The sequence below is a fragment of the Pinus tabuliformis genome, chromosome 3_1, assembly GCF_031772625.1.
Source record: "Pinus tabuliformis cultivar Carrire ecotype Pingquan chromosome 3_1, CPIR1, whole genome shotgun sequence".
NCBI lineage: Eukaryota > Viridiplantae > Streptophyta > Pinopsida > Pinales > Pinaceae > Pinus > Pinus tabuliformis.
The window spans coordinates 470725898-470737226 of NC_142301.1; the positions used below are offsets into that span (position 1 = coordinate 470725898).

Consider the following 11329-nt stretch of genomic DNA (forward strand, 5'->3'; position numbering starts at 1 on the left):
TGAATAGCTTAAGCTAAACAATTATGCATATGCCATAGGCATCTACTATATGTAATTTTTCAAAATTAATAAAAAATTACAAATTTTCCATATATATATATATATAAAATATATAATAAAATTACATTCTTATTATATTAAAAATCATAAATTTACATATAAAACATTAAACAAGGGTAGGAATGAAAGATCAATGAAACACGGTTTTTAATAATATATATATTTTTAAAGTTTATTTCGTTTTTATATGTTTGAAGAGGATTTTGAAATTACGGCTTACTTTGTTTTTATATATTATTTAAGGTTTTATGAATATTTTGAAATTATAAATTATTTTGTTTTAATTCTTTTCTATTTTTATTTTTTTTTGTTCTTTGCTATTTTATTTGTTTGTGAGGATTTTGAAAATTCAAACTGTAACTTATTTTGTTTTTATATTTTTTTATTCATATTTTTACGAGGAGTTTGAAACTCTAATTTTTTTTTTTATTATTTTTTTACTCATATTTCATATTAAATTTAGTTTGGATTTTGAAACAACAACTTTACAATGTGAAATGTGAAACTGTAATTTTAGATTTAAGAATAACTTATAGATTTGATTTTATTTCTAGTTTTAAATTATAATTTAAAATTATTTTCTAAATGTGAAACTGTAATTTTAGATTTAAGAATAACTTATAGATTTGATTTTATTTCTAGTTTTAAATTATAATTTAAAATTATTTTTTATTAATTAAAGATTTGATTTCTTTAAATATATGAAAATGTTCCTCAATCAAAATTTAGAATTATCTTAGAAAAATAAAAGCTGGTCCCTTATAAACAATAAATTATTCAAAATTTATGTCACTACTACTTAAGCACTAAAAATAGTAATTAAAATAATTAATTACGACAGACTTTCCATTTTAAGAAAATTGACTTCACTTTTGGTTTACATGCAAACGTTGTTAGTGTTGACCATTGGATTTTATTTTTGTATTTTTCAAATTTACGTAATTCGCACGGCATCGTATTTTTTTAAAATAAATTTCAGTTTACATGTCTCCCCAACTTTCACGGCTCGGGGAAGACTCGCAGATCCATCGTCACCGGGGAATGATATCCGAGAAAACAGGAGAGCCGAATATTGAGTAGCTGGCATCGGCATATTCTTTTTGGAATCAGTAAAGGATCTTCGGTTCCTGCATTCAATATAGGAACGTATGCTGTTGAACAGACTCAGTTTCAGAGTTTGGATTTTCTTGTTTGGTCTGCAAAGTGGCAGGAATGGCACCAATCAAACAGTTATTATTGGTGTTTATATTGGCGGGGTTGATTGTTTGTATGTCAGCTGAAGATGGAGTTACCAGTAGATATGTACGGAGGCTTCAGGCATCTGTGGATATGCCCATGGACAGTGATGTTTTCCAGGTCCCCCCAGGTTACAATGCTCCTCAACAGGTAATGCCATTTTTTCTTCAGCTTTTCTATGTATTTAGTGAAGAATTAGCTGCTGTGTGTCTGCTGCATGGCTTTGATTTTGCCTGCCATGATCTCTGTTTTTGTGTTTTCAGGTTCATATCACTCAAGGAGACCATGTAGGTAGATCAGTTATTGTGTCATGGGTTACACCATCAGAGCCTGGATCCAGTACTGTTTTATATGGCCCTGAAAATAATAAGTACAAGTATGAAGCAAAAGGTCGTCTGACCAGATATAAGTTCTACAACTATACATCAGGATATATTCATCACTGCACTCTGAGGGGTCTGGAGGTATGGATATACTTTTATGTATGAAAATACTTGTTTTTATTACTCGTTAAATCATTATATCCCAGGGTGCATGGACAACCTTGGTGACTCAGAGAGTTCCACCTCTTTGTTCCATGACCTGCAAACTGTTATGTTATTAATTGGATTTCATGTGCCTAGTTATGGTAATATAACAAGATGGGTACGAGAACAAACATATTGGATTCTAATGTTCTTGGCCATGTTGCTCATTATTAACTTTAGATCTAGTTTAGTAGCATAAGTACTGTAGCTATTGAATGCATAGACAGAAGTGAACTGCAAGCTACAACCCAGTTAGGGCTGGGGCTGTTTCTGTTCCTGTGTCTCTGATGGGGTATATTCAGGGCTGGGGCTGTTTCTGTTCCTGTGTCTCTGATGCGGTATTGAATATAGGTAGTACATTACCTACACTAAATATAGATGCTTACACAAACCCATCTACATCTTTGTTTGATTTCCACGTTTGAAGTTGCGAAGTTCAAGGATTCATATTAAGAAGTCATATAAATAGCCTGCAAACATTAAAGACTGGAGAGTGAGTTATCTAATCCAATGAACATGTAATGATGAATATGTACTATACGGAATGAGTTAATATTTGGTTCATTGTTTTTCGATTTTATTCATTGAATTTTTTAATTATTCTAATCTAATAGAATCAATAATTGACTCACTGCCTGCTTGCTAGTCAAATATCCTATTCATTGAATTTCATAATTATTCTAATCCAATGAACATGCACTCTAGGGAATGAGTTAATATTTGGTTCACTGTTTTTCAATTTTATTCATTGAATTTTTTAATTATTCTAATCTAATAGAATCAATAATTGACTCACTGCCCGCCGCTAGTCAAATATCCTATTCATTGAATTTCATAATTATTCTAATCCAATGAACATGAGCTAGTCAAATATCCTATTCATTGAATTTCATAATTATTCTAATCCAATGAACATGCACTCTAGGGAACGAGTTAATATTTGGTTCACTGTTTTTCAATTTTATTCATTGAATTTTTTAAATTATTCTAATCTAATAGAACCAATAATTGACTCACTGCCTGCCTGCTAGTCAAATATCCTATTCATTGAATTTCATAATTATTCTAATCCAATGAACATGAGCTAGTCAAATATCCTATTCATTGAATTTCATAATTATTCTAATCCAATGAACATGCACTCTAGGGAATGAGTTAATATTTGGTTCACTGTTTTTCAATTTTATTCATTGAATTTTTTAATTATTCTAATCTAATAGAATCAATAATTGACTCACTGCCTGCCTGCTAGTCAAATTTCCTATTCATTGAATTTCATAATTATTCTAATCCAATGAACATTAGCTAGTCAAATATCCTATTCATTGAATTTCATAATTATTCTAATCCAATGAACATTCGCTCTAGGGAATGAGTTAATATTTGGTTCACTGTTTTTCAATTTTATTCATTGAATTTTTTAATTATTCTAATCTAATAGAATCAATAATTGACTCACTGCCTACCTGTTAGTCAAATAGCCAAGGTATACAATATAAAAATTTGAGATATAAAACTTTCAATTTGGCAATTAGGTGTATATGGGACCCAGTTTTAAATATAGTAGCTTATCTATTATATGTCTGGAAGGTTTTTTAGGCATATTTTCCCATTTAATTTTGCCTAGAATTTAGCAGGGATTTGTTGGAATCACAAGTTTGAGTTGTGAACTCTTCACAACCAAAATTCCCAGAAATTTTTAGGGTGTTGAATCCATGTATGCAGTCAAAAACTGATCGTAAACATCAGAAATCAAAATCAGACCAAAATTTTTAACCAAAATTCCAGCGGTTTTAGATGAATTTATGCCAACCAAAAATACCAATAGTAAACCAATGAAGGGCAAAGGCACACATGGTGTCATGTCTAAGTTGAGCAAACTAGCATGCTAAACTCTACCTACATTGTACCCTTTGCCAGTTGAATTTGAGGCAGGAAAAACATGCAAGAGTCCAACATTAAAAACTTTTGGGGTATAGGGCTACAAGGATACAAAACAATTGAGTAATTTTTTAGTGCTATTTTTTGGAAAGTTTTTCTGTTTATTTTCTGATCTAATTTATCTAGAATCAGGTAGGGATCATTGAAATCACAACTCTGACAGGTCAATTCTTTAAAATTGAAATGCCCCAGGGGTTTGTGAGCGTGCAGAATCCATATATGTAGTCAAAAAACCAGTTTAAACAACACAAATCAAGATTTGATCACAATTTTTTTCTCCAGATTTTGGCCAGAAATCTACCAGAAACAATACTATTGCCAGCAAAATACTGAAACAAATTCTATACTACAAAAATAAGAGTACATCTGGACTAGACTGGGTGTGTTTTGTTTGAGAAAAAAAATGTTGATATTGATATTAATTGCAATGATATTCTCAAATTGAATTTTGTGCCCTAAGATTTCTTCATGGTGGCCGAAGCAAATGACATTAAAATAATACCAGTTGGATGACAGAAAAATAATACCGGTTGGAGAAAATTTCATTATGCTTATTTTCTAAGAAATAATATAATTCTATAACAATATGTTGTTTCTGATGTTTGTAGTTTTCTTCTTTTCATTGCAGTTTGACACTAAAATTTTCTATAAGATTGGAGTGGGAAACGCAACAAGAGAGTTTTCGTTCACAACTCCTCCAAAACCTGGTCCTGACACTCCATATACTTTCGGGATTATTGGTATGTGCACTAAATTTATCAACCAGTACAGCCATGAATTATTTCTATCTCCAATTGTATTGATCTAGGTTAATTTTTCTGCAAAGTATATTGTTCTCTTTAATTTGACACTTCCTTTACTTCTAAAACTCAAGCCCCTTCTATATGGTGCAGTCATATTAGACCCAAGTTATACACTTACAAAAATAGCAAACATAATCTTAATTAGCATCGGTGTGAATGTGGCCAAATTAATAGAGACGAGGACACATGGCTCATTAATGTGGATGTGGATAGAAAATAGTTTATACAATGTTAGTCAAAATTGGTGTGAATGAGCCCAGGGGTAGGTATATGAAGTTGCCTATAAAGTCTTTGTGAAATGTGTGGTGGGAGGTTCAAACTCCCTTAAAGCCCTTGTAGGCCATGAGTGGGGTACGTGATAAATGTGTGGTGGGAGGTTCAAACTCCCTTAAAAGCTTTTGTAGGCCATGAGTGGGGACACGTGATAAAGGGACACATGATAAATATCTGAAAAGAGCACAATTACCTGTTATTTGGAATGGGAGTTAACTGGACAGAAAGTCATAATCCGTTAATTTGGATATATTCATTAAGAAAAGTTTCATCAAGTTTGATAAAAATTCAGTGAGGCTATTTATCACTCAAGAATCTATAAATATGTAAACGCCTCATTCATTCGAGGTTGAACAATTAGAAGATAAATGAAGTGTTCAATTTATTAGGTTTTTATGTTATGATATTGGGTTATTATGTAATAAAATTATTTTATAATTTTAAAAATTATTGAAAATTATTTTTATGTAAAAGGATGGAAATGATTTATTTAACAAGTAGTGTTATAATTTTTTTATGTAAAAAGATGGAAATGATTTATTTAATGAGTACTAAGTAGTGTTATAAATGATATATTTGATGAATAAGGAGGAAAATTGTCTTTGTAATCAATACATTAGTTATTTATTGATATATTTTTTAATGGTTTAGTTAAGATGAACATCTTTATCACCTTCTCACTTGATCCTAAAGTGGTGGTTTTTGATAGAGTTAAAAGAAATTTTAGGAAATATTTTGTTTTCCATATTGTTTAGCCTCTTCTTATACATGAGATACCTAGTCATTTCCAAACTTTCAATGGGGGAAAGGCTTGAGTGTATTTTGAGATACGTTCAATGGGGGAAAAGCTTCACTGTATTTCCTTTAATCTTGAGATTATAGATCATATATTTCTTTTGGATCTGTTCTATCTTGCTCCATGACTCTCTCTAGATACTACATCCCCAAACCTCACATCCATATAAAATAACATTAGTGAACAGAGTCATAAAGATGATTGTTTTTTTTCATCCTATATCCAACGATATGTTGAGTTACAAGTTGTCTCAAGTCCATACTAAGCTTTCCATAGTCCTTCATTTAGCCTTTTTTCAATGATATAATTCCAGTTGAGCTTGTAATGGATATCCATCTAAGATATTTATATGAAGGGACTTCCTCCAAATTGTAGTTGTCATATATGAAAGTATCATATGTGATCTTTCAGACCTAATTATCACGACTTTCATTTTTTTAGCATTCATTAGGGGAATTTTGAGGTTTAAAATAGACCTCTTGAAAAAAATGTACCACCAAAATAAACTTTATAAGAACCAATAGGATTCAAGATGATGATGCCAACCATGGGGATGATTCCCCATTTTTGAAGTAAAAAAGTAAAAAGATTAAAAAATAATAAACTATTTTTTTCAACTCGTATTTTCAAATTATCTCCCTAAGGTTTTAATCAAATGTCGAGCGAGAGTACTTGTTGGATGCAAAATTTAATTCCTCATCCAAGTAGTACTCATGTTGCATATTTTCAATGGACCCTGCTACACGAAAAATGAGAAATACATGAAAAAATGTTATTGCAATCACATTTTTCATGTATTTCTCATTTTTCGTGTAGTAGGGTCCATCAAAAGTATGCAACATGAATACTCATTTGATGATAACTCAAAATTTGCATCGAACTAGTGTTGCCACTCGAAATTTTAGTAAACCCATAGGGAGATAAGTTGAAAATTGATGTAATCTAATCTTATTTTATTATTGCCGCTATTATTTGATAATTTCCTTAGGAGGCCCATTTTAGACATCAAAATTCCCCTAATGAACAATCACATCCATCCTAGAACATAAATCTTAGAGGATTCTTAGTTGATTGTCAAGGTTGTATGGCCTCCTCTCTAAAAGAACAATATCATTAACATAAAAAAGAAGAGTGATAACTATACTAATGAGAGTGGGGTCAACATAACCTACTTCTTTCAAACACTCTTCAGGCTTATCCATGTGTATTCCAAAATGGATAGGGAACAACACTTGCTTTCAATTTAACTGTTAGCTCTCCTTTTGTACAAATAGAAGAAACCCTAGGAAAGATTTATGATACCCTTTGAAGTAAATGGGTGAAATAATAAACTAGTGCCAATTTATTTATGATGATGGAGTGTAGGTTCAAAGGTTTGAAATATGAGTAAATCCAAGTGTGACTAACTATTGTTAATGACTTGCTACAATTAACCATGTGGCTTTTTCAAAAGTATTTTTCTTTGGCGATAAAAAACATAGCAGTCAGAATGTGTTCAATGAATAATATAAGCAATGTGTTTAATGAATAATATAGACAACAACAACCTCTCATAAAAGCCAAAATGAAAACAACATAACCTTACATATTAATCAATGAAAAAACAACAAAAGACAATGAGTGTTTAACGTTAACCTTTTCCCTTCTTTGGAAGTAAAAATACCTTACAAATAAAACTCCTTGCACCAAATTTTACAATTATAACATCAATAATCAAATTTAGTCATAAAGAACCACGAATGGAAAACCTCACATAAAAGATACCATTAAACTTCTTTTGTTTTAGCTAACTCTTTAGCTAAGTCCTTAAAATATCTTCACACTTTTTTTAAGGTCATACCTTTTTTCCCTTTAAGGTGCCCTGAATTTTGCTCCATTATCATTCAAATTATACTTGAAAACCCTCTGGATTAAGGTGCACATTCCAAGATAGCCATGTTAGCCTCAGCACACCTCTTTTTCTTGTCACAAGCATCTCATTATTGACATTTTTTCCCTTGTATTTTAAACTACAATCATTTTTGACTATTTTTTAAATTATAATCATTTTTGAGTATTAGATATTATTCCTCAAATAATATTTTCCCTTTCTATTTTAAATTATAACCATTTTTCCCTTTTTATTTTAAATTATAATCATTTTTTACTATTAGATTAACACTGACCCTCAAGTAATATTTTCCTTCTCTATTTTAAATTATAATGAGTTTTAACTATTAAATTAAAACTAATCTTCAAATAATATAAAATTACAATCATTTTTTTTATAATTTAAATAAAAACTCTCCTGATTATTTTATTTTTACTCTTTTTTTAATTTCAAAACTCCTCTGATTCTCCTTAAACCTTTTTTTCCCTTATTCCAAAAGCCTCACAGTAAAATCAACCCTGGGATCATCAAATACAAATGTAAACTCCAATGGGTGCTTTCACTTCAACCCTATGATAATTAAATATGAATTTCCCATACTTATCCACACAAGGGTGTGATCTAGATATGCATAAAAAGATTTATGTGATAATACAGCGCTTTCCCGAAAACGATTATGGACCCTATCTACACAAGGGTGTTACCCAGATATGTATAAAAAGATTTATGTGATAATACAGCGCTTTTCCAAAAAGGATTATGGACCCTGCATTGATTTCAATTTATCTTAACCAAATATAAAAATAAATATAAAATTATAAATAATATTTGCTGTGAGTAAATATAAATATTACACCCTTAATTTCAAAACATGTCTCTGCACAAAATATATTATATTAATTTCAATTTCAAATTCAAATCTTATTCAGGTTTATTTTACATTGTAATACAAAAACTGACAACTTTTTTTTCCAGGTGATCTTGGTCAGACATTTGACTCGAACAAGACCTTACATCATTATATGAAAACAAATGGACAGGCTGTTCTGTTTGTGGGAGACCTGTCTTACGCAGATGACTACCCATTCGATGACAATAGGAGATGGGACACATGGGGAAGATTTACCGAGAAAAGCGCAGCTTATCAACCTTGGATATGGACTGCAGGAAACCATGAGATTGAGTTTGTTCCTGAAATTGTATGTAGATACATCTCAACTTGGTATTAATTTTGTGGTTATTTTGAAAGTTAGTTTGGTGATTTGTTGAGATGAGGGATTAATTTTACCATTTAATATGATGTGTAACTTTGTTCGTTCATCATAAAAATTGAAATTTTAAACATTTAAATAGTGTTTACTCATAAAAAAATTAAATCGTTTTTTATTCATAATAAATCTATATTTAAAATAAATCTGGACTAATTAATTTAATTACAAATAATAGGACAAATCAGCAATTTCCCAAAATAGAATGCATTTCCTTTTTACATATACCTTTTTGATGCCGAAGCATTTTGGTTTCATCTTCTCTTTCCCATTTGATTGGTTTATTTTCAAATATTTGTTCTATTGACTATTTCTCCTTTTAAGAATATCTATACAAAAACTAGTAAGGCAGTATATTAATCTCAGCATAATAACTTCTGTTCAGCCCAACCAGTCTTTCTGAAATTTTTTTCAATTTTACTTTATGAAAGGGAATGGATAAAGATGACCAAAAACCAATCTTAATCATGGTTTTTAATTTTTTTAAGCCTAATTTTTAAGCCATTCCTTATTACCTTGTAATGATTATTTTGTTTATTTGAAATTATCATGCAAAGACACCTTCTAATTTAATCTTTCATTTGAAATTATCATTCATCTATGCAGGGAGAAAAAATGCCATTCAAACCATACTCACACCGCTACCATGTTCCATATCGTTCCTCAAACAGTACAGCTCCATTTTGGTATTCAATTAAGCGCGCATCGACTTACATAATTGTCCTATCCTCATACTCAGCATACGGTGAGTTTTTGGCAAGACACTGTTTTTAAATTTTGATCCTGCTGATTTACGATCAAAGAATTTTGAAGCAAAGTTGATTTTGAGATAATGACATGTTCTGGAGGCACAGGAGAGATCCTTCTAGATTTTTAGACCTTTGCCTTCCATATTTCTTTTTCCACTGGATAAAAATATACCCGATGTATTAAAGCAAATCAAACCCTTGAAAACTACTGCCTTAGAAATGAAGAAAGCACAGGCTTAACATACCAACATCACATTAAGCATGCACAGGCTAAATTGAAATGGCCTACTTGAACTGAATAGTCATTATATGAATCCAAAGTGCATCTGCAGAAGCTGGAAGGGGAGATTAAATGCATGTGGTTCTTCCTCTGTTTAAGACATAACACTGCTGTTTAATCAATATGCAGGAAAATATACCCCCCAGTACAATTGGCTTGAGGAGGAGTTTCCAAAGGTTAACAGGAAAGAGACTCCATGGCTGATTGTTCTCATGCACTCCCCATGGTACAACAGCAACAACTACCATTACATGGAAGGAGAGTCTATGCGAGTCCAATTTGAATCATGGTTTACAAAATACAAAGTTGATATTGTCTTTGCTGGTCACGTCCATGCTTATGAGAGATCTGTAAGTTACAGAGTACTCAGCATTCTCAAATTCTTTAATCTGATTTCAAAATTTTGAAGAGTACTGACTAGAGCAATTGGGTTTGCAGAAACGTGTATCAAATGTTGCCTACGACATAGTGAACGGGAAGTGTACGCCAGTATTTGATCCATCTTCGCCTGTTTACATTACTATTGGTGATGGAGGAAATATTGAAGGCCTCGCAGCCAAGTAAGTTGGGCCACTAATGTGTTTGTTCTGGCTTCGAAAATTCTGTCATTTTATTTAATTTTGTGCTATTATAAACCTTCAGTTTTGCTATCACATCGATGCATTTATCTAATGTTCAATGAGATTCTGAATATTTCAATTATTTGTGTTGGAACTGGCTACAGCTTTACTGAACCACAACCCAAATATTCAGCATTTCGGGAAGCTAGTTTTGGCCACGCAGTCCTGGAAATTAAGAACCGGACACATGCTTTCTACCACTGGCATCGCAATCAAGATGGAGATGCTGTAGTAGCCGACTCCCAATGGCTTTATAACAGATATTGGTATCCCCACAATGAGTCAACATCAGCAAGCTAGGATTTCTCAATTGTTTGACAGTATCTAAATGAATTGGATATGCTGGCAAGTACAGTTAGGAATTGTGTTGTGGCCACTATTGATCAATAACTGTTCATATGATGCTGCAGTAGCAAGTACAGTTAGGAATTATGTTGTGGCCACTGTTGATCAATAATCGTTCATATGATGTTGCAGTAGCCCTGTAGATCCCATGGTCAATTCTACTTGGTTGGCTTTTATTTGTTTTAGACATGAAATAACAAACACCAGTTTGACTACAATCTTTTTGAGATTCATGGCTACAAAAATAAAGTTCTTTTGACATTCATGGTTACAAAAATGAAGTGTTATTATGATAAAATATGTCTCATGGCTATTGACATATTTCCTTATTGACATATTGAAATATGATAAAATACAGCTTGAGTGGGCCTAATGGTTAAGAGCATGTGTTTCCTCCTAAGAGGTCACAGGTTCAAAACCAGAGGGGGGTAGAGTATGTATGCCTTCGTAGACTTAGCAGTCAAATCGCTGCGCGGAGGTGGGTCCCTTGTCCCACAAACAAGGGGGTCTCATACACCAATTTGGTGTCTGGCTTGGCTGTGACCTTAATAATGGATATTA

At 31.7% G+C, this 11329-nt stretch overlaps 1 protein-coding gene across 1 annotated transcript; it reads left to right on the top strand.

Annotated features, from left to right (window-relative positions):
• The first annotated feature begins 1062 nt into the window (after positions 1 to 1062).
• Positions 1063 to 11039, top strand: LOC149187818 (purple acid phosphatase 2-like). Its single transcript, XM_089412889.1, has 8 exons — positions 1063 to 1446; positions 1560 to 1760; positions 4393 to 4504; positions 8482 to 8705; positions 9381 to 9519; positions 9933 to 10153; positions 10242 to 10363; positions 10528 to 11039. Exons 1-8 carry the CDS (start codon positions 1273 to 1275, stop codon positions 10721 to 10723), a joined length of 1389 nt encoding a protein of 462 aa, XP_089269015.1. The 5' UTR covers positions 1063 to 1272; the 3' UTR covers positions 10724 to 11039.
• Positions 11040 to 11329: the final 290 nt, after the last annotated feature.